Source organism: Mytilus trossulus, chromosome 11 (assembly GCF_036588685.1).
Source record: "Mytilus trossulus isolate FHL-02 chromosome 11, PNRI_Mtr1.1.1.hap1, whole genome shotgun sequence".
NCBI classification, from domain to species: Eukaryota; Metazoa; Mollusca; class Bivalvia; order Mytilida; family Mytilidae; genus Mytilus; species Mytilus trossulus.
In genome coordinates this window covers 18,316,112-18,339,326 of record NC_086383.1, presented here as the reverse complement: position 1 = coordinate 18,339,326, position 23,215 = coordinate 18,316,112, and the positions used below count along the sequence as shown (strand labels likewise).

Here is a 23,215-nt window from a genome sequence, read left to right as displayed (position 1 = left end):
AATGCTTTGAAGTACAGAAAAATTGACGTGATGAATGTGATTTACAGAATCAGACTATATACTGGATTTGTAATAACATGAGCAACATGTCGGGTGTCACATGTGGAGCAGGATCTGATAACCCTTCTGGAGCACCTGATATTAACCCCAGTTTATAGTGGGGTGCCTGTTGCCTAGTCTCTAGTATTCTTTGATGTGTCTTGTACTATTATTTTTCTGTTTGTCTTTTCTTCTTTTTTTGATTGATTAGTTTGACTGTCTCTTTGGTATTTTTTGTCCCTTTTTTGAAGCAGTCATTATGTTTTTCATAAATGCATGTATATATACAACTGCAAGGTAGTATTATATCAAAACGATTTGAAAATAAAATCGTTTATTTCTGGTTTCGCCTTGATTAAGAAATTTCAAAGCTAAAAATGTCAAAGCCAAGTCTGTATAACTACTGAAACAAGGGCAGAGCTAACATGAACCGTAAACATAGCAATACATTGTTATGCTTTTACTTTTCAACATTGGCTAGATGTATAGGGGAGGGTTAAGATCTCAACAACATGTTTAACCCCGTCACATATCTGCGCTGGTCGCAAGTCAGGGGACTCTGGCCTTTGTTAGTCTTGTATTATCTTTAACTTTTGTTTCTTGTGTATAATTGGGAGTTTAGTATGACGTCCAATATCACTGTATATAACTAGTATATATATTTATTTTAGGCCAGCTGAAGTTTTGCAAGAATTTCGCGTTGTATAAGAGACCTGTTTGTGACCTTCTGCTGTTGTCTGTTATATGTTTGGGTTGTTGTCTCTTTGGCACACTTAACATTGTCAATGCTATCAAAATTTACCAAAGTCTAACCTTACCTGAGGTAACTGAAGCTACTTTTACTATATTTTCAAACTGAATCAATGCAAAATTTAAGAAGTCTATTAATCAAGTCAATACGTAAGCACTGACTTATGTGCCTATTATATCCTGATGGGGATAACGTCCACCAAAAGCCGTAATAAACCAGAGGTGGAAAAGAATCACATTTTCTTTAAAAATAATTGCTTTCCAAGCTCGTATCTTGATTAAACTTTTGGAGAGACAATCAAAGTCAAAGATCTATTGGTGTGTGAATGAAAACAAAAACATCATTATAATACCCACATTTATTGTCAGATAAAAGACAGATAAAACAGTTGAGGTCTGTTATTCCAAAATACATATTTTCATGCAACTTGTTAAAGTTGGTACCCAACACCTTCACTGAAATTAATTTGGCTCGTTTAATTTTCACAAAATTTTGACAAAGTATTTAATTTGACCCTTTTAAAAAAATATAAAAATTTCAAAATATTTGAACCAACCAATTTATCAGAAAAATTACACTGGTTATGTAGCAGTTTTACAAACACGAGTTTTGATCATCGTGAAGCTTAATATTCCCTTAACAACACAGTAAAATTAAAACGTTTATCTGCCTGTTGTGTAAGGTACCACCTTAAAGTTTCAATTAAGGAAATTATAAATCAGTAGTATTTGGCATCCAAATTATCAATCCCTATGATGAAGATCTACCAAGATACCTTGTTAAAAAATGTTTGATAAAGAAAGAAAAGATAACTCATAGCAAATAATTAGCCATATCAGACAAAACAAAGATTTGTTTTTATTAAATCCCACTTAAATTACTTGAGAAATAATTCCATTGTTTTGCATTATCATGAGTTACAACATTAACATGATGTACATGTTAGATGTTGTTTTTGTATCTTCTAATATTCAGTCTTCTTCCATGATATATTCTGCTATTCAGTCTTATTCCATGATATCTTCTGCTATTCAGTCTTCTTCCATGATATCTTCTGCTATTCAGTCTTATTCCATGATAGCTTCTGCTATTCAGTCTTATTCCATGATATCTTCTGCTATTCAGTCTTATTCCGTGATATCTACTGCTATTCAGTCTTATTCCATGATATCTTCTGCTTATCAGTCTTCTTCCATGATATCTTCTGCTATTCAGTCTTATTCCGTGATATCTTCTGCTATTCAGTCTTATTCCATGATATCCTTTCCATTTCTTTGATTCTACACGATAAAAAGAAAGAAGAAAAATATCATACAAATATTTTCCCTTATCTATTAATTTTCAAAAATAGAACAAAATATGCTTTGAGTAACAACCAGACATTTTATATCCATGGTTTCAATATACTAATAAGGTAATGAAACTTTCAAAACCTTTCGTCTATCCTTCCTGTTAAACAGGTGTGTTTTTACATTTGAAGTGATCAATCAATTGCTACTATGTTTAAATAATTACACGAGATTATATGATTCACCGTATAGGTTAAACAGTAAAATCATAAAAATACTGAACCCTGAGGAAACTTCAAAACGGAAATACATAATCGAATGGCAAAATTAAAAGCTGAAACACATCATGTAGAACCGTTAATGAACTTAACATAACAACTAATTGACTTAATCAAACTGCCAAAGAGATTGGAGGTAAAAAAACCATGGATAAAACACTTACTTTAGGACAACAGAAGTAAATGGATTTTACAATCTTATCAACCTTGATCAGCGTTATTTGCATTAATGTTAACTGACCTGGACACACTTCTAAGGTACAAATCACAGAGACTGCGCAAGAACCAATACAACCTTGTCCATTGTTAGAAGCTGGTGGGCTGTCACAACTCCTCTTCCTATATCTAATACCATTACCACATGTGACAGAACATGGTCCAGTCGACCAGGAACCCCACTGACCATTTACTTTAATAGATACAAATTTATTTGAATTTGTTTTCAAATTTTATCTACATATATGATATTTGACAAAATTATTGTTTCAAAACATTTTTGATTCTTAGTATAACACAATGTCGATTAATGAAAAATAGGTAAAAACGATTAACCGTCGAACAAACTTTAAGTAAAAAAACAAAAAAATGTTAATAATAAAATCAACATGATCGTGAGTGACTTAACAATGTATGTCGTTTATCACAACAATGATTTCAATACAGATACATCTTCATCAAGTGACTTGAAATGAGACTTTATGTTAGTTCAGCTATTGATACCATAGGTCCTATAACAAAAGTATATAATTATTCCAAAGTCAGTTTAGTTTATTATTCTTATTTGATATTACTCGTCTTTACATTGAACGTTTTACCTAGGCCAACAATATTTCCTCCGAACTGTCTGGGTCGACCTCCACAAGGAAAACTTAAAACAAAATGAACTATGATTTGTTAAAAGAAAAAAAAGTCGACCCTATCTCTGTTTATTGGTCAGATGCATGAATATTTTAATAAGTTAATGAAGTTTGCTACTCAGTTTCAAAATAAAAAAGCATTCTATAACATTATCATATATAGATGCGGATTAATAAAGGAACCAAAAGAGGGAAAAAATATATAGGACCGTGTGCTTGTTTTCGAGAAATAAGCCATTGGAAGTTTGGCTGTAAAATTTTGTCTCTTGATTTTTCATAGCTTTATCATTGTCAATTTTAAGTTCTCACAATCTATTTAAAAGAAATAAAGATTTTATAAGAGTTTCACATATGGCTTATAATAATATATGTAAAAGATTGAAAAAAAGAAAAAATAGGGGTTAATGTTTAAAACAATTAAGGCATTGAATAGATAAAACCAGAGAATTCTGAAAATCCGACAGAAACTCTAAAATATGATGAGCCAACACCCTTAAATCGAAGTTCCTTCGTCGTTTAGTATCTGTTCTTTTACTCTCATTGACAATGTTGACTTACAAATAAATTAGATAAATCAGTTTAACACAGATATAGGTTTTATTTTTCAAATCCCGTACAAACAAATACCTGGACAATCACTTAAGCTGCAATTCAATGTATCTACACTCGACCCATTACATGTTTCGCCACATGCAGAAGGAACTGGACTATCACAAGATCGATTTCTGGATTGAATACCGTTTCCACATGTAACGAAACAAGTTTGGTTCGACCAGGAGCCCCATTCCGCCGTCAACTTTCAAATTTTAATAAATTCTATCTAAATGATCTCTTAATTTTGTAAAGAAAAAAAAATACATGTTTCTTTATAATTTTTAAGTTGATTATTTTCACATTTTTCAAGGAACTTATCTTACAAAGAAATGTCTTAAATGTCTTGAATGATATGTTTTTAATGTCTTTGTTTGTTATCTATGAATACTTCATAGCTCACATGAATCAATAGTGATATGCTTATTATGGCATTACATAAAGATATTACCTATATAATAAAGTTCAACATATGATTTATGTTATAATACCATTAGAGATTCAGGAGAAATACCAACTGAAAACCAATGAATTTGATATATGATTTTTTAAAACAGACATGAATTTCATTTTGAACCCTGTACAAACAAATACCTGGACAATCTTCTAAATTGCAACCCGATGTATCTACACTCGACCCATTACATGTTGCGCCATCCGCAGAGGGAACTGGACTGTCACAAGATCGATTTCTGGACTGAATACCTTTTCCACATGTGACGGAACAAGTTTGGTTCGACCAGGACCCCCATCCGCCGTCAACTTTCAAAAATAAATAATTTCTATCTAATAGATCTCTTAATTTTATAATGATTAACAAATAAATGGTTTTTTTTTTTTACTTTTTTTAGTTGATTATTTATACATTTTACAAGGAACTTATTTTACAAAGAAATGTCTTCAATGTCTTGAATGGTATGTTTTGATGTCTTTGCTTGTTATCTATAAATACTTTATAACTCACATGAATCAACAGTGATACGTTTGGTATGGTAAAACAGAAATAAGTTTCATTTTGAAACCCGTACAAACAAATACCTGGGCAATCTCTTAAGCTGCAATCCAATGTATCTACACTCGACCCATTACATGTTTCGCCACCCGCAGAAGGAACTGGACTGTCACAAGCTCGATTTCTTGATTGAATACCGTTTCCACATGTAACGGAACAAGTTTGGTTCGACCAGGAGCCCCATCCGCCGTCAACTGTCAAAAATAAATAAATAATATCTAAATGATCTCTTAATTTTATAATGAATAACAAATAAATGTATCTTTACAAGTTTTAAGTTGATTATTTTTACATTTTTGCTTGTTATCTATGAATACTTTGTAACTCACATGAATCAAAGGTGGAATGCTTGGTATGGTATTACATAATGTTATAAACTATATAATAAAGTTCTGAAATGCGCAAGCGCGACAGATTTCGTAAATTACATCTTTCGCTGAACTTAAGTTTAAGCAAAAGCTAAACAAAGTAAATAACATGAAAAACCAGGCTAAAAACACTTTTACGCCAGTTTAAATGAAAATTGAGACGAAATCAGACAAGCGAATCAGAAACAGTATTGGAAGATTATTATTATGCACATTAAAAGCGACCGGCCTGTTCATGACATAAATCTATTAAAAAAAGACGAATAATGGTAAAATAAAAACACAGAATTGTAAATGTACATACTTGGACAGTCTACTAAGTTACAGGATGTCGTGATATTTGCTTCACCAATACATTGCTTTCCACCATGAGATGGAAGAGGACTATCACATGTTCTGCTACTATTTACAATGCCTACTCCACATGTCACAGAACATGTGGAGTTATTCCACTCACTCCATCGACCATCAACTATTGGAAATGAAAGTTGTATTTTTTAATTCATAGTCTGTATAAACCATCAACATTACAAATAGAGACATGTTATATCATATTATCAATCATCAATCATTTTTAATTCCTTAAAAAGTTCTATCTTCATTATGCACTTGCACTGATTTTAATCTATTCTGGAGTAATCAATGAAAAAGACAACACATTTTTAGTAAACTTAACATTAAGCGATGCAAGGTAAACTATGAGGATTAATGCCAGTGTATCAGTATAATATGGTATGAACGTTCTTAATAATATAATTATAAAAAGGCAAGTACAATAATTGGCTTTTTTTTAAATTTTGTAGCATTCCTAAATGACATAAGAAAAAAAGAAAGAAAATAACACAAAATAAAAACTGCTTATTGATACTAAAAATAGTTAAAATAATAATTACATCAATAATGATCATACAATGATAATGATGGTGTTTATAATAATAATGATACCCTGAATGAAGTAATGAGAGTTTTGTGTGTATAAAAAAAGTCATTAAGGTGGTACCAAACAAACACCTTCACCAAAATTGATTTGGCTTGTTTAATTATAATTATATTTTGACAAAATATTTACTTTGACCATATGACAAAAATATAAAATTTCCAAAATTGAATCACACACTTTATTGGAAAAGTTTTGTTGGACAAACAGCAATTTTGATCATTTATAGGGTTAATACTTCCTGACCAATAGAACGTAATTAAAAACGGTCAGCTGAATTTTACAGAAATATCACCTTGCATTGTAATGTACCACCTTAATAGGACAAACAGTATGCTACAAACCTGGAACAATACATTTTGACGTATTGAAACTTAGGATCGGTGTACTTTCATTGAAATCGGTACACGATCCACCAATGAAACGCCATGATACTGTTTTGGTCCAATCTACAAATTCTTTCATTGTACAGCAGACGATTGGGTTCCCGCTCAAACCACTTAAATTAAACATCAACTGAGCTTAATATAATATTGGTAAAACGGAACAACTTTTTTTTGACAACACTTAGTTCGTTTAGTAATTAACTGATTAATTTGCCATAAATACTGCAAGATGTTTCTACTTAAATTCCTCGTGATAATTTGTCCGAAAGAAAAATATCACTGGTGTATGAAGACATGTACATTTGTGCCACTTTGTCATATTAATGTGTAAAGATGTGTCATTACGACACGTAGAGACCCGCAAATGTGTGTTACTATGCCATAGTATTGCTAATTAATTTAAGTGACTACGTTATCTGGAGACATGATAACTTGAATAGGGATACATCAGATACAGATGACTCCAAGCTTGACTCAAATCTAGAAACTGACAACGAGTTCGTGTGGACCAAAACTGTTCGATAAATGAGCCGATTTAAGGGAGTTTCAAAATAATAGGCTTTTCAAAACACTAGTTTATATTGATAGGGGATTAATAAAGGATTAAAAAGAGCAACAAAATATAGAGGTCAATGTGCTTGTTTTCGTGATATGCAAATGATATGAGCCATTTCAATTTTGGCCTCTCTTGACTTTTCATAGCTTTATCATTGACAAGTTTAGGTTCTCAAAAATTATTAAAAGTTTATTAAAATGTTATAAGACTTTTACTGATGGCTTATCATTATACATGTAACTCTTTTTAAGGCATTCAAATTGATAAAACCAGAGGATTCCGAAAATCTGAAAAAAACCCCAAAACATGACAACCGAACATCCTTAAGCACTATGACTTCGGAGTAACATTTCACCAGCGCATGCATATTGAATTTGCATCTCTCAGTTGACACAGCATGGTTCACTTGAGGGTTGCTGCTCACAAAACAGTTTTTTCAACCAAAAGTTCAAAATTCAGTTCAACCAGGAGAGGAGGACAGTTGAAATAAAAAAAAAACATGCTAACAAAATCTCCAAGTGCAACACATATGTTGTTACAGTGCACTTCCATCATACTTATCACTCGTACCATAGTGTGGCACACTTGAATTTAAAACTCAATTTAGAAAACATATGACTTGTTATTCCCAAAAACTATAACTGTGAAGCCTATGTAAAAAGCCTTGTGGGCTATGATTTCAGAAAGATTTCATTATTTCACATCGTATGGTGGTATGAAGGATGAACATATTGAAGGTTTTGTAAGAATTTATTCCAGAGAATGACCGATATTTGATTTTCAGTAGTTCTTTTCAGTTCTTGAGAATCAGAATATGGATAATGTCGTTACGCGAATAAAAATACATGGTATGTCGCCGATTATTATTGCTTCAAGTTCAATTTCATAAAAAGAGAATCATCAGACAGCTATAATTTTTCTTGGGTACACTCACGTATGTTTTATCTGTTATAACATCTGTCATACATCAAATACTATCTGAAACTCTATCAACATGTATCATTGAAACTATGCTTTGCTGTCATGTTGTCTTGTAACACTTACTACGTAATCAATCACATAATAACATGCACGGACCATATGGCATTGCATCTGATGCGCGTTACAGTTGACAGTTGTCCCTTTAGTTTTTTTGTTTTTTTAGTGATGCTCGAGTCGAAAACATTTGAAATCCCAACACATAATGCAAATGTTGTAGTCCTGATAAAAAGATAAAGTATTAAGTCAAACCAAGATAGACTTTAAGAGATCTTAACAAGGTAAATATCTTACGAAATGCAATTGTCCGAAATTTAATAATATTCTTTTCTCAAAGAAAATAAAATACTTACAGTGTATTCAGTGATCCCAAACTATTATTAGTAATTGGATTAAAGGTGGTAAGCTTGTTATATCTTAAATTTCTGAAAAAATTGAAAGACAAAATTCATTTACACGAAAATATAAGCTCGCAAAGCCCTTGTCATGGAATCTAAATGCACGACCAAAGAGCGCTAATATACTAAATTTTCTGAAAATAACTTCATTATCAATCCGTCTGATATAGCTCCAATCAAACTTGAGCACATCTCTGTCCATCATTATTTTGGTTTAATCGTGTTTGTTGAGTTGATAAATATAGAAAAAAAGAACTTTTTGTTTTTGATACTGACTTTATCACAGTAAAATATCAGGTGAGCCCGAAGGGCGAGCCTGATATTTTCTGTGATAAAGTCAGTATCAAAAACAAAAAGTCCTTTATTCTGTTTATCGGTATTTTAAAAAATAAATAAAAATAACTACAATAATAGAGAAAATAACTTCTTTTTTGCGTCGAATCACGGCGAATCACACTTGACGTCACATGCGGCATTACGTCATTACGTCATTTGAAATTTTGTCACAGTGCAGTAAACATGGCGTTGTCTTGCACAAAGAAATTATTGCATGCGTTTCATTAATATTCTGCTTTGGACATGACACTAACAATGGCAAATATAATGGTAGCATACCGGTAAGTCAAATTTCTTTATTTTTCACAAAGCATCAGCATAGATTAGTGATAGTCAGAAATATTCAAATAAGAATGATACGTTATGAATCAGCAGATTTATCGATCATCATTTCGAGTTCAACGACAAGTAATAATTATGTTTTACTTAATTTAGTGGTTAAAATTACATTTATTTTGTCATTATTCGCTCAGTGTTCATCATGAAAACCAGGGGCTGATCCAGCCATTTTAAAAATAGAGGGGGTCTCAACCCAGGACATCAGAGGGGTTCCAACCACAGGTCCTCATTCTAATGCATTGATCGTCCAAATAAAGGGGGGGGGGGGTTCCAACACCCGGACCCTCTGGATCCGCCACTGAATACGATCACATCAATTTCAAATATTTTTAAGAAAGCACTGTGAGGAGACATTTATACAGGAGGCAATGTAATTTTAAGCTGACTGTAAATTATCTGAACAATCTCCTTTCCTGTCGACTTCATAATTATTTCAAACATTTTAATAGTCTTGCTTTTTCAAAGTCATGTTCATTTATTTTCAACACGGATCAGAAATTTGAAACTTGGAAAGGCCCTGCGGTTACCTTTACTTTCAGAAGCGAATTTAGGGGTAGGTGACCCCGTTACCGGCGACCCGGGTCACAGTCATCCCTTTTAAAGGCAACAGTTCTGGTCAAAGCAGACTTTTAAAGTTTAGTGCCCCCGTTTACCCCCATATTAAAAATTTATCCTAGATCCGCATATGAATATCATGGTTCACTTTTTTGTTTTTTGTTCTATGAATATCTGTCATATTGACAATGAAACCACATCTTTTAAAATTGTATATGATGGTCCCACAAAAATGTCGAAAATGCGTAAATTTCATTTTTTTCTTCTAGCTTCTCTCATGCGACAGCGGTACCTTTTTGGTAACTATTTATGTGTTGCGTTTGAATATGAACTGTAACACTTTATAGTGACTGAACAGGTAAAACAAATACTTCTCAAGAAACAGAAAAAAACAAACTACATGGAACAGCACCAGGCTATGTATCAGGTATTGGTATTGTATGAATAAAAACTCAGCATGAACGATATGTTTAGTTGTACTTCGTATAACGTATTTTTTTTAAAAGACTATCGGGTTTTTCATGCATTTTCTGTTCACATTTTCACAACAATTGTTCAAAAAGGCTAAACTGACTTGAAAGTTTCAAACAATGTCAAGTGTTTCATTCGCCAAAAATCTCGTGCGTTTCTGCGAAATTTTGTGAATTAAAGGGGAAAGTTGATCCTTACGCGTTGCATTTGCGCATGTCATTTGCGTACTATCCCAATAATTTTTATCTCACGGCCAGGCCACTGATACTGACATTATCAGCGAGTATACATCAAAGAAAAAATGTACATATTATCGATAATAGCTCGTACATGAACATTATATTCAACGTATATAAAAGCTGGATTATTTTTTTTCTTCTTTTCAGAACGATATTTCTCATTATCGCTTTTTACTAAATTTCCCTTTGATGTCACTGTCTGATAATTTTCTTTCTCAACGGAGTCAAGTGATATGAAAATTATAGCTAGAAAATACGGGACCACGTGCCGTTGTTAATGAATTTAACATGAAAATAACATCGTCGTCATAGGTAAAATACCGATAAACAGATTATCATTGGCCATCTCAACTCGATTTCTTTCCTTACTTTCGCCGTGTCGGCTCCAGAGAGAAAATCAATCTCGTTGGGCGATCAATGATAATCTATACTTATTTAAAAAACAATTCGGACTTTCAATGACACATGCATCAGGGAATACACTTATGAGATGCATAAGTTCTGATTTCAAACATACAATCTATAGTTTGTAAAAAAAAAAAGTTTTTAAAAAGAAACCTCCGAAAATAAACGGACAACGTCATGGCCAAATCGTACTATGGACCATTAAAATATTCGAATATTCATTTTTTGTGATTCACGGACACTCTTGTTTTCTATGTGCTAGTTCTAATTTTGTTGTCATTGATATACAATTTACTTAAGAAACAGTTTAAGAAAAATAATTATCATAGCATTCTCACTTTTGTCTAGCAATTCGTTTTTCGCCCAACTGAAAATCATCTAATATATGAAATGAAAATATTAAGTTATGTGATTGTGTAAAAAAAGTTTATATCAATGAGCGAAAAATAAAATATGATATACAGCAAGAAATGGCTGAATTACAGGATCATGACTTTAAACAAGCACATGTAAAAAATAGCGGGGTTTAACATGTTTAACGGCGACAACTTTCCCCTTACCTGGCACAACACATGCAACACGTATATCTAGCAAGTAGAATTATCAGCTAGTTATTCATCTGTAGCATAATAAAAAAAAAAATGCGTTTAAATACGCACCCTTAGCATGGATGTATAATTGGGACTATTTAGAATGATAAATTTCTCTCCAATCTACATTTGTAAATCGAAAAGGTTAGCATTTTGTATATATCTATTCCATATCTGCATGTTGTGATAAAATACTTACAAAAGTTGCACAGTCCGAAGAACAACTAACAATTCATCATCTATACTAGAAATTCTGTTGAAGGATAAATCTCTACAAAACATCGGAAATGTGAGCAACGTATGCAGTCAGTACCATTTAAATATCTTACAAGAAATTTAGATCTGAGTTTGCTATTAGTATTTTTAGCCAAAAATATCTATTCCCACGGTATGAAAAGTTTTTCGGCATTACTCGGGTACATTGGTTATACATGTGTTATATAGATTCATAACAATCAACGTTTGTACGGGAGTCTTAACATTGCAATGTTCTATCAAAATTAATATTCGATTTTTTTAGGTATTCACTTTATAATTTCTGTATGGATTATTAAAGGTTGATGCACAAATTAAATGACTAAACATCTACAGCGAATATCAATAAAATTAACTCAAAAGCAATGCAGTAAATAGCAGGCTATAATTCACAACATCAATGTAAAAACAACTAGACTAGTTGAAGCATCACTTTCTGCAAAAAAAAACAAACTGTAATGTAACTTGTGCTGTATTTATATATTACAAGAAATTTAAATCTACATTTGCTATCAGTATTCCGATCCGAATATTTCTATTTTCAAGGCTCATAAATCTTGCACAGAGTTGGTCGGCACTCACATAAGTACATTAGTTGCACATTACGACATCATCGCATATTTAAACGTTCATATCGAAATGAATAAAATCAGAAAATAGGCCTTTTACTATGTCATTCAGACATCGAGAAATGATAGAAAATGACGTTGGAATGAACACGAATATTTTTATTTTATACTTTTTTATTTTAGCCTTATAGGCGAGCGCCGATTTGAGAAAAAGCATCGCGTTAAGGTTTTTAATGCACCTATCGAACACACAGCTAATTTTGGTATCAATCGAAAGAAAAACTTCTAGAGCATACGATTTGGGTGGTCGTCAAAGTTCCCCATGGTCACGTTTCTTGCAAATCTCACGAGAACACAGACATGTCGAATTACTTTGGATTATACGGTGATACTTAACATTGCATATATCGGCATTGTTGTAAATATATTATTCGTTTTTATCTAAGATAGCTTTGAATACATTCTAAAAAGACATGGAATCCAATAAAAAGAAGATTTTATAAAAAATTAGTTGATTCTAAGGCATCTGTAAGACCAATCCTAAAATGTAAAAAAAATACCATATTTTTTTAGATTGTCAGTGTCAATGACTTATTAAAACTCTTATATGTTTTGTTTTTATAAATTCCATCTACCCTGAAAAGATTGCGACACACATCGAAGCTCAATGATGGATAATAAACGTTTGACGACTTTTTCTAAAATCTGCATTATTAAACGGTATTCCGGATCTGTATCGTGTTTATCCCAGACGCTAAAAATTTATATAAATCTAGTATCTAATATGCATAGGTAACACTTGAGTTTCCAAAACACAAGTCGTGTGTTAACATATTACTAGATAAATATTCGTATATGTGTTACCAAAAGACCACTTTAACCATTAGTAATAATATTAGCATGTGCTATGTAAGCAGCAGACTGCATTTTGTATAATAGTATTTTCTTGAATATTATCATAATTACTCATCATTGATGAGTGTCCAAGTCCTGTGAAATGTGCGCCACTTCCAATGAAGCTCTGCCGCATGTCCATAATTAACAATGCTGTATAATATGTCAAAATATCACACAAGAGACTCTCGGTATGACAACTAATAGAGGTTTCACAACCTTAATGAATGCTGTTAGCTTAAGGCAAAGACATGATGATGTGTTAAGGTTGTTAGAGGCATTGTTGGTTTAACAAAGAGGAAGGCTTTATTGATAAGATGGAATCTTACAAGGCATGTGCTTAGTCAGATAACATCGGCAATGAGAGCACGTGCGTGTCTTGTCCAGGTTGGTGACCAATGTCACGATGAAGCAAAACCAGCTGCAATGATAAGGGATAAAACATATGTAGACGATCTAACTGTTTATACAACAGAAAATATGACAAATCCATTTGACGTTGATAATCGCTCCCGTCAACATATGAACATTTCAACTGGTCTCCATGCAAGTCACGACATTGAAGATTCACTGTTAAAATCAGTTGAAACTTGAAAAACAAAAACGTCAAAATGTCAAGATATTTGTTGAGTCATCACTATCAACAGACAAAGATCAGGACTGAAGACATTTGAGGATATGAACCCCAAAGTACAACTAAAATGCAAATCTGGGCAAGTTGTAAAAGGTCATTTGATTCCCGAGCTTGTGTTTATCCGTGCACTATCTCTAACTAAATGTAGAGATGACGTATTTGTGAAAACTGTTTCGTCCTATCTAATTTGTCCCATTCCCACTGCATAATTTTATGACGATGGAATAATGAGGAAGAAAAATAAGTCTGATCTTCCCATGAATTTGAAAATTAAGGCAGGATCAGTCCCTAACATTCCTCCAATTGATCACAGTGCTACCAACCAATAAGAAATGGCATGATTGCAGTCATTTGGTGTTAAAAGGATGTCCACAATTGGAGACTTGGCCAAATCTTACATTATGCAGGCACTCATTTTTAGCCATGGCGTTGTCAGTTTATTTTTGATTTATGAGTTTGACTGTCCCTTTTGGTATCTTTCGTCCATCTTTTACAATCATGCTTCCGATTCACAGACAAGGTTGTTGATGTTTTCGATCGCTATGACACTAGTACTGAACATTCCATAAAATCAGTTGAGCGACATAGACGATCGGCAACAACTACGAAAAAAGTTTCATATCGCTGAAGGCCGAACTGTTCCAGACTGGAAAAAATGTCTATCAAGCAACAAAAACGAGCAAGCTCTGATAACTTTCCTTTGAGATTATCTGAGCAGCAATTTGTCTGATATGTTCCAGGATGAAAACAAATGTTTAGTTCATGACGGCGCATTTTCCAATCCAGAATAGAGCGACAACACTCAATGAGAGCATGTAATCGATCTCCAGATCTGTCCTGTTCGTACGAAGACACAGACACAAGAATCTTGCTTCGTGTTATACTCTGATAAAATCTGTTAGCAGTTGAATATAAGGCTACCAATCATAGTCAAGTGTTCCGATACAGATGTTCTTGTGCTCTGTGTTCATTATTTCAAGATTCTTGTGTCGACTGAACAAATGTTGTGTTTGACGGGGTCAACTAATTGTCTTAGGGACTGTAGAAGATACATACCAATCCATGAGTTAAATAAATCTTTTTCACCTTTACTAGCTAACATTCTCCCTGTAGTTCATGCTTGAAGGACACCTACGGGTGCGGGAATTCTCGCTTCATTGAAGACTCATTGGTTGCCTTCGGCTGTAGTTTGCTCTATGGTCGGGTGGTTGTCGCTTTGACATATTCACCATTTCCTTTCTCAATTTTATTGAACTGGTTGTGATACCACTTCTGCTATAATTGGGATTGGCAAAAAGACTGTTTTCAAGTTGATAAGAAAATCTCCGAGTAAGTTTACAAATCTCCAAAACTTTGACAGGATTGCTTTTTCCACATCGTTGTCAGCAGCCATAGAGCTTATTTCAAGCTTGTATGACTTAAAAAGAAAAATTCGCTTCATCACATGTTGACTTAAACAAGTTACGTGTTAAATAGTTATTAAACTTGTAACATGCAAAGACTCAAGTGAACCTGCATTCAAAGAACATATTTTGCGGTCATTTCAACAAACGACAATTTGGATGTCCTCACATCTCGATCATTAATAAACATGTTACGAAAAGGTATATTCACGACGCTGCGGTTGACAAATTACATTTTAAATGTGGGGTTGTGTCAAAACACAAAAGAGAATACCTGTGTATACATTGAATATAATTTAAAAACCTGCATTGATCCTTTTGGAGGAAATTCCATATGGAATGAATAATCAATAACATTTTTACCATAGGAAATATGAAAAAAAGATAGCAATGCAAAACATGAGAGTGGGACGTTCATGTAAATGCAGTAGATGTGTGGGTCACGGAGACACGGGGTACATACGTGTGTGAATTTTTCGGCGAGCCCTTAACAGATTTTTCAAATAATCTGGTATTATAATGTATTTTATACCTACTCATGAATAAATTTCTTACGGTAACGTTTATAAAGTTATGAAAAGAAACAAAGGAATATATGCATATCAATCCACTTGTTTACCACCTATTTTTTTATTTAATGGGGTCTATTCTAAGACACCCTAAACAGGATTTTTTTTTAACAATTTCAACTGAAACTTGTTGCATCATAGTTTTAGGAAATTTACTCGTGATCATATAGCTTCGAATACATGTATTTTTCCTTTTATTTCCTTACAACTTTGTCTTAATTTGAACATTTATTGCTCAATTTGTATTTTCTTTATAAGGGATTTGTGATTTATTGATTGTTGGATGCTTTACATCTAGTGGCAAATATTTCATGCGCGTTCAGGACAGTAGGAGGTTTGTGTAATACATGCCCCTCTACTCACCGGTTGAACATCCCTGCAGCGTTGCAAATGCATGATAGTATAATGATGTTGCATTTACACCTTTACAACACTTTATGCAGATATTTTGTATTTTATAAATTCCTGAAACGGTTTGTGAAAATCCGCCACCATTTCATAAAAAAATGATAGTAAAAAAAAACACCGATGATCGATGGTTCTTTTCTTTATTTAAGATAACAATGCTAAGAGTCCTCTTAAAATATTTATGTCGTTTTGATATCAAATCTACGGAGTCACCTTTTTCAGGGAGGGGGAGGGGCAAGTATTCAATTTAAAAAAAGGCAGGACAGAAGTTTCGAGATTAAAAAAAATGGCAGAATGAGCAACTTCACACAAAATAGGCAGGATGAAAATTCATGTCAAACAAGGCTGAATAAACTAATAGAAAGTCCTGATAGAATAGGGCGATAAAAAGGCAGGAAATATATAACAAAAATGTTAAAGCCCGCAATACTTTTCATTAGCTTGTCCTAAGTCAGGGGCCTGTAGTTTAGTTGTGGTCGTTAGCTAATGTCTGTCATATGTGTTCTTCGCAAATGTTTACTCCTACAGACGCCACCTACTTGGAAGATTAACTACGAGAAGAAAGACGAAAATGTTAACAAATGAATTTTCTATATCAGAGTGTCGGATAAATGTCGAACACGCTATAAAGCACCTAAAAACTTTCAGTTATTAGAAGCTTATGAAGACACCCGAGAGAGAAAAATCAACTAGACTATGGAGCTCTGTGTATGATTAGTGGAGCGACAGAATGAACTTTTTCAGGAACTGAAATACAACAATAAAATTATTATCTACTTAGCTTAATATGTATATATTATCAATCTATAATCTAATGAACTTATTAAACTCTCAGCCCCCTTTTTCTAGCCCACCCACTCCTGCACGAATACACCTTTCATGTCTTATGATACCAAGAAATGATATCACAAAAGCAATTACCATCATATAATGTTACATTATGATGTTCTAGATAAATATGATTTGAATTTACCAAGACGCCCAAGATTTAAATGTTACTTGTTTAAATTATAATCAATGTTTTGACACCGTCCCTTAATTTAAAGTCTAATTTGTCAACCTCAGCGTCGAGAATATAACTTTTCGTAACATGTTTAATACCAGGTAATACATTATCATGATACCAATCAAAGATTTCACCAATGATTTCAAGTTAAAATATACTTACAATAATGTAAGTGATGTTTGTCCAGAAAATGATGTAGCATCGATGGAATTAATGTTATTGTGTGAAAGGTATCTGAAAATCGAAGTACAATTCTAAAAGCCAATATTTGTTTTTTATCACTAAATAGCAATATTTATGGCTTAATTTAAAACTAAAAAAAGATTGTCTTAAGCGTTGCTAATCATATGTTCTACCGTTATTTGATGTGTGTTGTTGTCTTGCATTTTTGAAATATTAAATAATCTTGAATGATACAACAGGACATGACCTTTCAATGGAGTAAAATAACAGTTTAATAGAATTGTTACAGAACGTGTAATATCATCGAAAAATCGATGACAAGCTAAAAATTCCCAAGTTAAAAGTTATACATGTTATAGACAATATTCGCATTGCATCTGATGCCCGTTACAGTTGACAGTTGACCATTAAGTTTTTGTTTTTAGTGATGCTCGAGTCAAAAACATTTGAAATCCCAAAACCTAGTCCAAGCGTTGTAGTTCTGATAAAACGATAAAATATTAGGTCTAACCAAGTGAACTTTAAAAGATCTTAAAAAGGTAAATATTTTGCTTAATCTTACGAAATGCAATTTGTCTTAAATTTTATAATATTATTTTCTCTAAGAAAATAAAATACTTACAGATGATTCAGTGATCCACTAAATTGGTTTAAAGGTTTAAAGGTGGTAAGCTTGTTATATCTTAAATCTCTGAAAAATTTGAAAGACAAAATTCATTTTCACGAAATTATAAGCTCGTAAAGCCCTTGTCATGGAATCTAAATGCACGACCAAAGAGCGCTAATATACTTAATTTTCTGAAAATAATTTCATTATCAATCCGGCTGATATAGCTACAAACAAACTTGAGCACATCTCTGCCCATCACTATTTTGGTTTAATCGTGTTTGCTGAGGTGACAATAGCTCGTACATGAACATTATATTCAACGTATATAAAACCTAGATTATTTTTTTTTCTTTTCAGAATGATATTTCTCAATATCGCTTTTTACTAAATTTCCCTTTGATCTCACTGTCTGATAATTTTCTTTCTCAACGGACAAGTGATATGAAAATTATAGCTAGAAACTACGGGAGCACGTGCCATTGTTAATGAATAAAACATGAAAATAACAACGTCGTCATAGGTAAAATATCGATAAACAGATTAGCATTGGTCATCTCAACTCGATTTCTTTCCTCACTTTCGCCGTGTCGGCTCCTGTGAAAAAATCAATCTCGTTGGGCGAGCAATGATAATCTAAACTTATTTAAGAAACAATTCGGACTGTCATTGACATCTGCATCAGGGAATACACTTATGAGATGCATAAGTTCTGATTTTAAACATACAATCTATAGTTTGTAAAAACATTAAGTTTTTAAAAAAAAAATCGTATGTTATTGCAAATTGGCATCTTATTGTTAATTTTCTATTCTGAATAGTCCGCTCGACGCATTAATGAAAAGAAAGCACTGTAAGCAGACTATTTTTGTAATGTGTGGGCAGCGAGATGGTAGGTTATTTAAAAGTTCATTTCTTGTTACTAAACTTTGGTTTGTTTAAATATCTTTTTCGTTTTTTTCTGTGTCATGTCATCTTTTTATTAACCTGGACCATTGGACAATCGAAAGGCCTATGGATGCCTGTAATAAATAGTTTTAGAAAGTAGTCGGATGTTGTTGCCAATTGGCCTTTCACTGTTAATTTTCTTCAATAGACGGGCGAACGATACCAGAGGGACATTCAAACTCATAAATCGAAAATAAACGGACAACGCCATGGCAAAATCGTACTATGGACCATAAAAATATTCGAATTTTCATTTTTTTGTGTTTCACGGACACTTTTGTTTTCTATGTGCTAGTTTTAAATATTGTTGTCATTGATATAAAATTTACTTAAGAAACAGTTTAAGAAAAATAATTATCATAGCAATCTCATTTTGTCTAGCAATTCGTTTTTCGGTCAACTGAGAATCATCTAATATATAAAATGAAAATATTAAGTTATTTGATTGTGTAAAAAAAAGGTCTATATCAAGAAGCGAAAAATTTGATATACAGCAAGAAATGGCTGCATTACAGGATCATGACTTTAAACAAACACATGTAAAAAATAGCGGGGTTGTACATGTTTAACGGCGCCAACTTTCCCCTAACCTGGCACAACAAATGCAACACGTATATCTAGCAAGTAAATTAATCAGCTAGTTATTCATCTGTAACAATTAAAACAAATCCGTTTTAATACGCACTCTTAGCATGGATGTATAATTGGGACTATTTAGAATGATAAATTTCTCTCCATTCTACATTTGTAAATCGAAAAGGTTAGCATTTTGTGTATATCTATTCCATATCTGCATGTTGTGATAAAATACTTACAAAATTTGCACAGTCCGAAGAACAACTAACAATTCATCATCTATACTAGAAATTCTGTTGTAGGATAAATCTCTACAAAACATCGGAAATGTGAGAAACGTATGCAGTCAGTACCATTTAAATATCTTACAAGAAATTTAGATCTGAGTTTGCTATTAGTATTTTTAGCCAAATATATCTATTCCCACGGTATGAAAAGTTTTTCGGCATTCCTCGGGTACATTGGTTATACATGTGTTATATACCTTCAATACAGATTCATAACAATCAACGTTTGTACGGGAGTCTTAACATTGCAATGTCCTATCAAAATTAATATTCGATTTTTTTAGGTATTCACTTTATAATTTCTGTATGGATTATTAAAGGTTGATGCACAAATTAAATGACTAAACATCTACAGCAAATATCAATAAAATTAACTCAAAAGCAATGCAGTAAATAGCAGGCTATAATTCACAACATCAATGTAAAAACAACTAGACTAGTTGAAGCATCACTTTCTGCACTTTCTGAAAAGCAGGAAAAAAATCATCATCTATACTAGAAATTCTGTTGGAGGAATAATATCTGCAAAACATCGAAAATGTGAGGAACGTATGCGGTCAGATATCACTATAAATTATCAAAGGTTGATGCACAAAATAAATGATTAAACATCTACAGCAAATATCAATAAAATTAACTTTAAAGCAATGCAGTGAATAACAGGCTATAATTCACAACAGCAATGTAAAACTAGAATTGCAATTGCAAGCAAAAGCGGATGTTACCCTGGTTCCCATAATTGCCACTAAACGGCAGCCATTTCGAAATTTTCAACCACTGAATGCAGATATATGGATGACAAAATATATTTTTGTTGGTTTTCGTAGCGTTTCAATTTTTAACAATTGTGTTTTTTCCATGGCAACGTTGGCCATTTTGAAAAGTCAAAAGGTCCATTTATGTATGATGTTTAAGTTTGTGATAAGATTTTATTAAGTTATGAGCATTTTCATATTTTTGCCTTGTTTTCATGGTAACGGCAGCCATTTTTGGAAATTCCAAAGTGAAATGCCACATTTAGATTTGCTAGTCAACCGTTCTGCATAGTTATATATATTTCTAAAGAATTTGAAAAAAATTTGTTATTCTTGATCAGTTTTCATGGCAACATTATAAATCTGAGGATTCCCAAAAATCATTCAAGGCCGTTGTCAACATGTTCAAGTTCTTATGTTCTTACAATATTGCAAGGGATGTTAGTCCAGAAAATGGTGCAGCATCTAGGGAATTAAGTTGATTTCGTCGAAGCATTCTGAAAATCGAAGTAAAACAAATCAAAAAGTAGCTTAAATAAAACATATATATATATAAAAAACTACAAAGACGTGCAATAGGTATTGATAGTGTTTACAAATAAATTAAGTTTTAAGTAGCCTTTCCCTTCACAGTTTTACATACTAACGTTCACATAGTAATATCAGCGCACAATTAAAGGTGTATATCAAAATGAATGAAATAACAAAAAATCGTCCTTTTACTATGTCCTTCAAACATGGAGAAATAATACAAAAGGACGTTGGAATGAACACTTAAATTGAATATATTTTATTCTAGTCTTGTTACCAGGTAATATATTATCATGATATTAATAAAATGTGATTACAAGTTCTAATGTACTTACATTTGACGAACCAATGTTAGTCCAGAAAATGATGTAGCATCTAGGGAATTAATTTGATTGTGGTCAAAGTCTCTAAAAATCAAAGTACAATTATACAAGCAGCTTTTTTTTTTATATCAATGATTATCAATGTGTATGGCTTAATTAAACACTAAAAAAGACATAGTAATCGAATGACTACAAAGAAATGCAATATGTCGAATGTGAACAAATTTCCGATAATATCTAAATGATATCCCATCGTGACAATACCAGGAAAATAACCAATTAGAATATGTTCGGTTTACCTAGACCTACTTAATATAGTCCGGTTTCCCTTCTTTTTATTCTGTGAATACTTTTTGTTATTCCGATGTTTTCCACTGACCTGATTTAGAACTTTTTAGATAGATACGTAAGTATTCGTTGTTTTATTTCATTTTGATGATATTAGTCTTTCTAAAGAGTTTACGTAATTACTGTATTCAAAAGCCTATGATTAGTCATTATAATATCAAACAGTGTACAATTCTAAATTATTCTATCTAGAGCATTTTACTTTACGATTATTAATTACAGATTCACATCATGGCATTCAAGGTTTTTTGCTTTTCATCATGAAATTCAATTCATATTCATGCTCGTTAACGTTATACCTTATTTTGCCATTCTTAATCTGTATTATTTGAGCGTCTCTGATGAATCGTTTGAATGCAAACGTACACATTTTAATGCCTGATATCTATGTTACATTGATTAAAATGATGATAGTAAGACGTTAAGGAGTCTACATTCTGATAATCAAAAGGCTACTGATTCTAAAGCGTGATATCTAAAAGCTAATAATCCTACTCTTTGGCATCAAAGAGCTTCAGATTCGAAGTTATGATATCCGAAAGAAGATTGAACTCTCTCTTTTTTGCAGATTTACAGATTTTTTAAAAGATTGAATATTAAATACCAACACAACACCACTAATATAGATCTAAAATAGAAAATCTTAGATGGACAATGATAAAAATATATCACGTTAGGTCAAAACTTACAATGATGTTGTTGTTGCAGGAATATTACTCGGTACTTTTGTTAAATTTTTCTTAATGCATGCAATATCATAATATATGGTGGTACGGCGGTAGCAAGTACACATTGACAGTGATGGTTGTGTACATAGCTGAGCATACGAGTCTTTTGGAAAGCAGAGGGTGAACACCACTATCACTTTGTACATCATGGTTTCAGAATTAGTGACGATGCTATTTCGAATTGTTCTAAAATAGAAAAAAATGAAGGGAATGAAACATGTCAAAATATTTTTTTCAAATATTCTAGAGAAATATACAGTATAACGGGTCATAGCGGGGAAAGTAATGATGACATATTTAAATGAATACACCCTTTAAAATATTTGAAGCTTTACATTTCCTTACAAAATGTCAAAATCATACTTATTCCAATTTCAAATATGGAGGTCTGAACCATAGGTTCTTTAGACTCTCTAACTTTAACAGTACATACATTAACCTTTGCTTGTTTTAAATCATGACAACAATGAAACATTGAGTACTCTTTTGTTCTAGCGATCAACAAACATGGGCTTTCATTCAGTTCTTAATATGAAAATACTGCTTCCTATATTTGTTGAGTTTGAATCATACTTTTTTTTTTATCAATTATTACCAGAAATGTTCACACGTTAACGTATACTATCTAAGTGAAATAACTCATTTTTTTTTAAACAAAAAAATATTTTTGCGAAACCCAACATATATATCCGATGAAGGTCAATTCATTATCACACCTAAAAAATCATGTTTGGACTAAACCCAAATCAATTCTGTATTTGGGCATTACCAAGTCATCATGCTTCAAAAGTCAGCGGGTTTTCCCTTATGTATGCA

General features: G+C 32.4%; 1 protein-coding gene across 1 annotated transcript; it reads right to left on the bottom strand.

The window, feature by feature from the left end:
• Window positions 1-1,151: 1,151 nt before the first annotated feature.
• Window positions 1,152-22,041, bottom strand: LOC134689803 (properdin-like). Its single transcript, XM_063549769.1, has 13 exons — window positions 21,971-22,041; window positions 21,336-21,407; window positions 20,895-20,966; window positions 19,667-19,738; window positions 17,919-17,987; window positions 17,276-17,347; window positions 11,575-11,646; window positions 8,396-8,467; window positions 6,467-6,621; window positions 5,490-5,657; window positions 4,400-4,567; window positions 2,599-2,766; window positions 1,152-2,070 (listed from the first exon to the last, which is right to left on the bottom strand). The coding sequence occupies exons 1-13, from the start codon at window positions 22,039-22,041 to the stop codon at window positions 1,733-1,735; spliced, it is 1,569 nt and encodes a 522-aa protein (XP_063405839.1). The 3' UTR covers window positions 1,152-1,732.
• Between the last annotated feature and the right edge of the window lie 1,174 nt (window positions 22,042-23,215).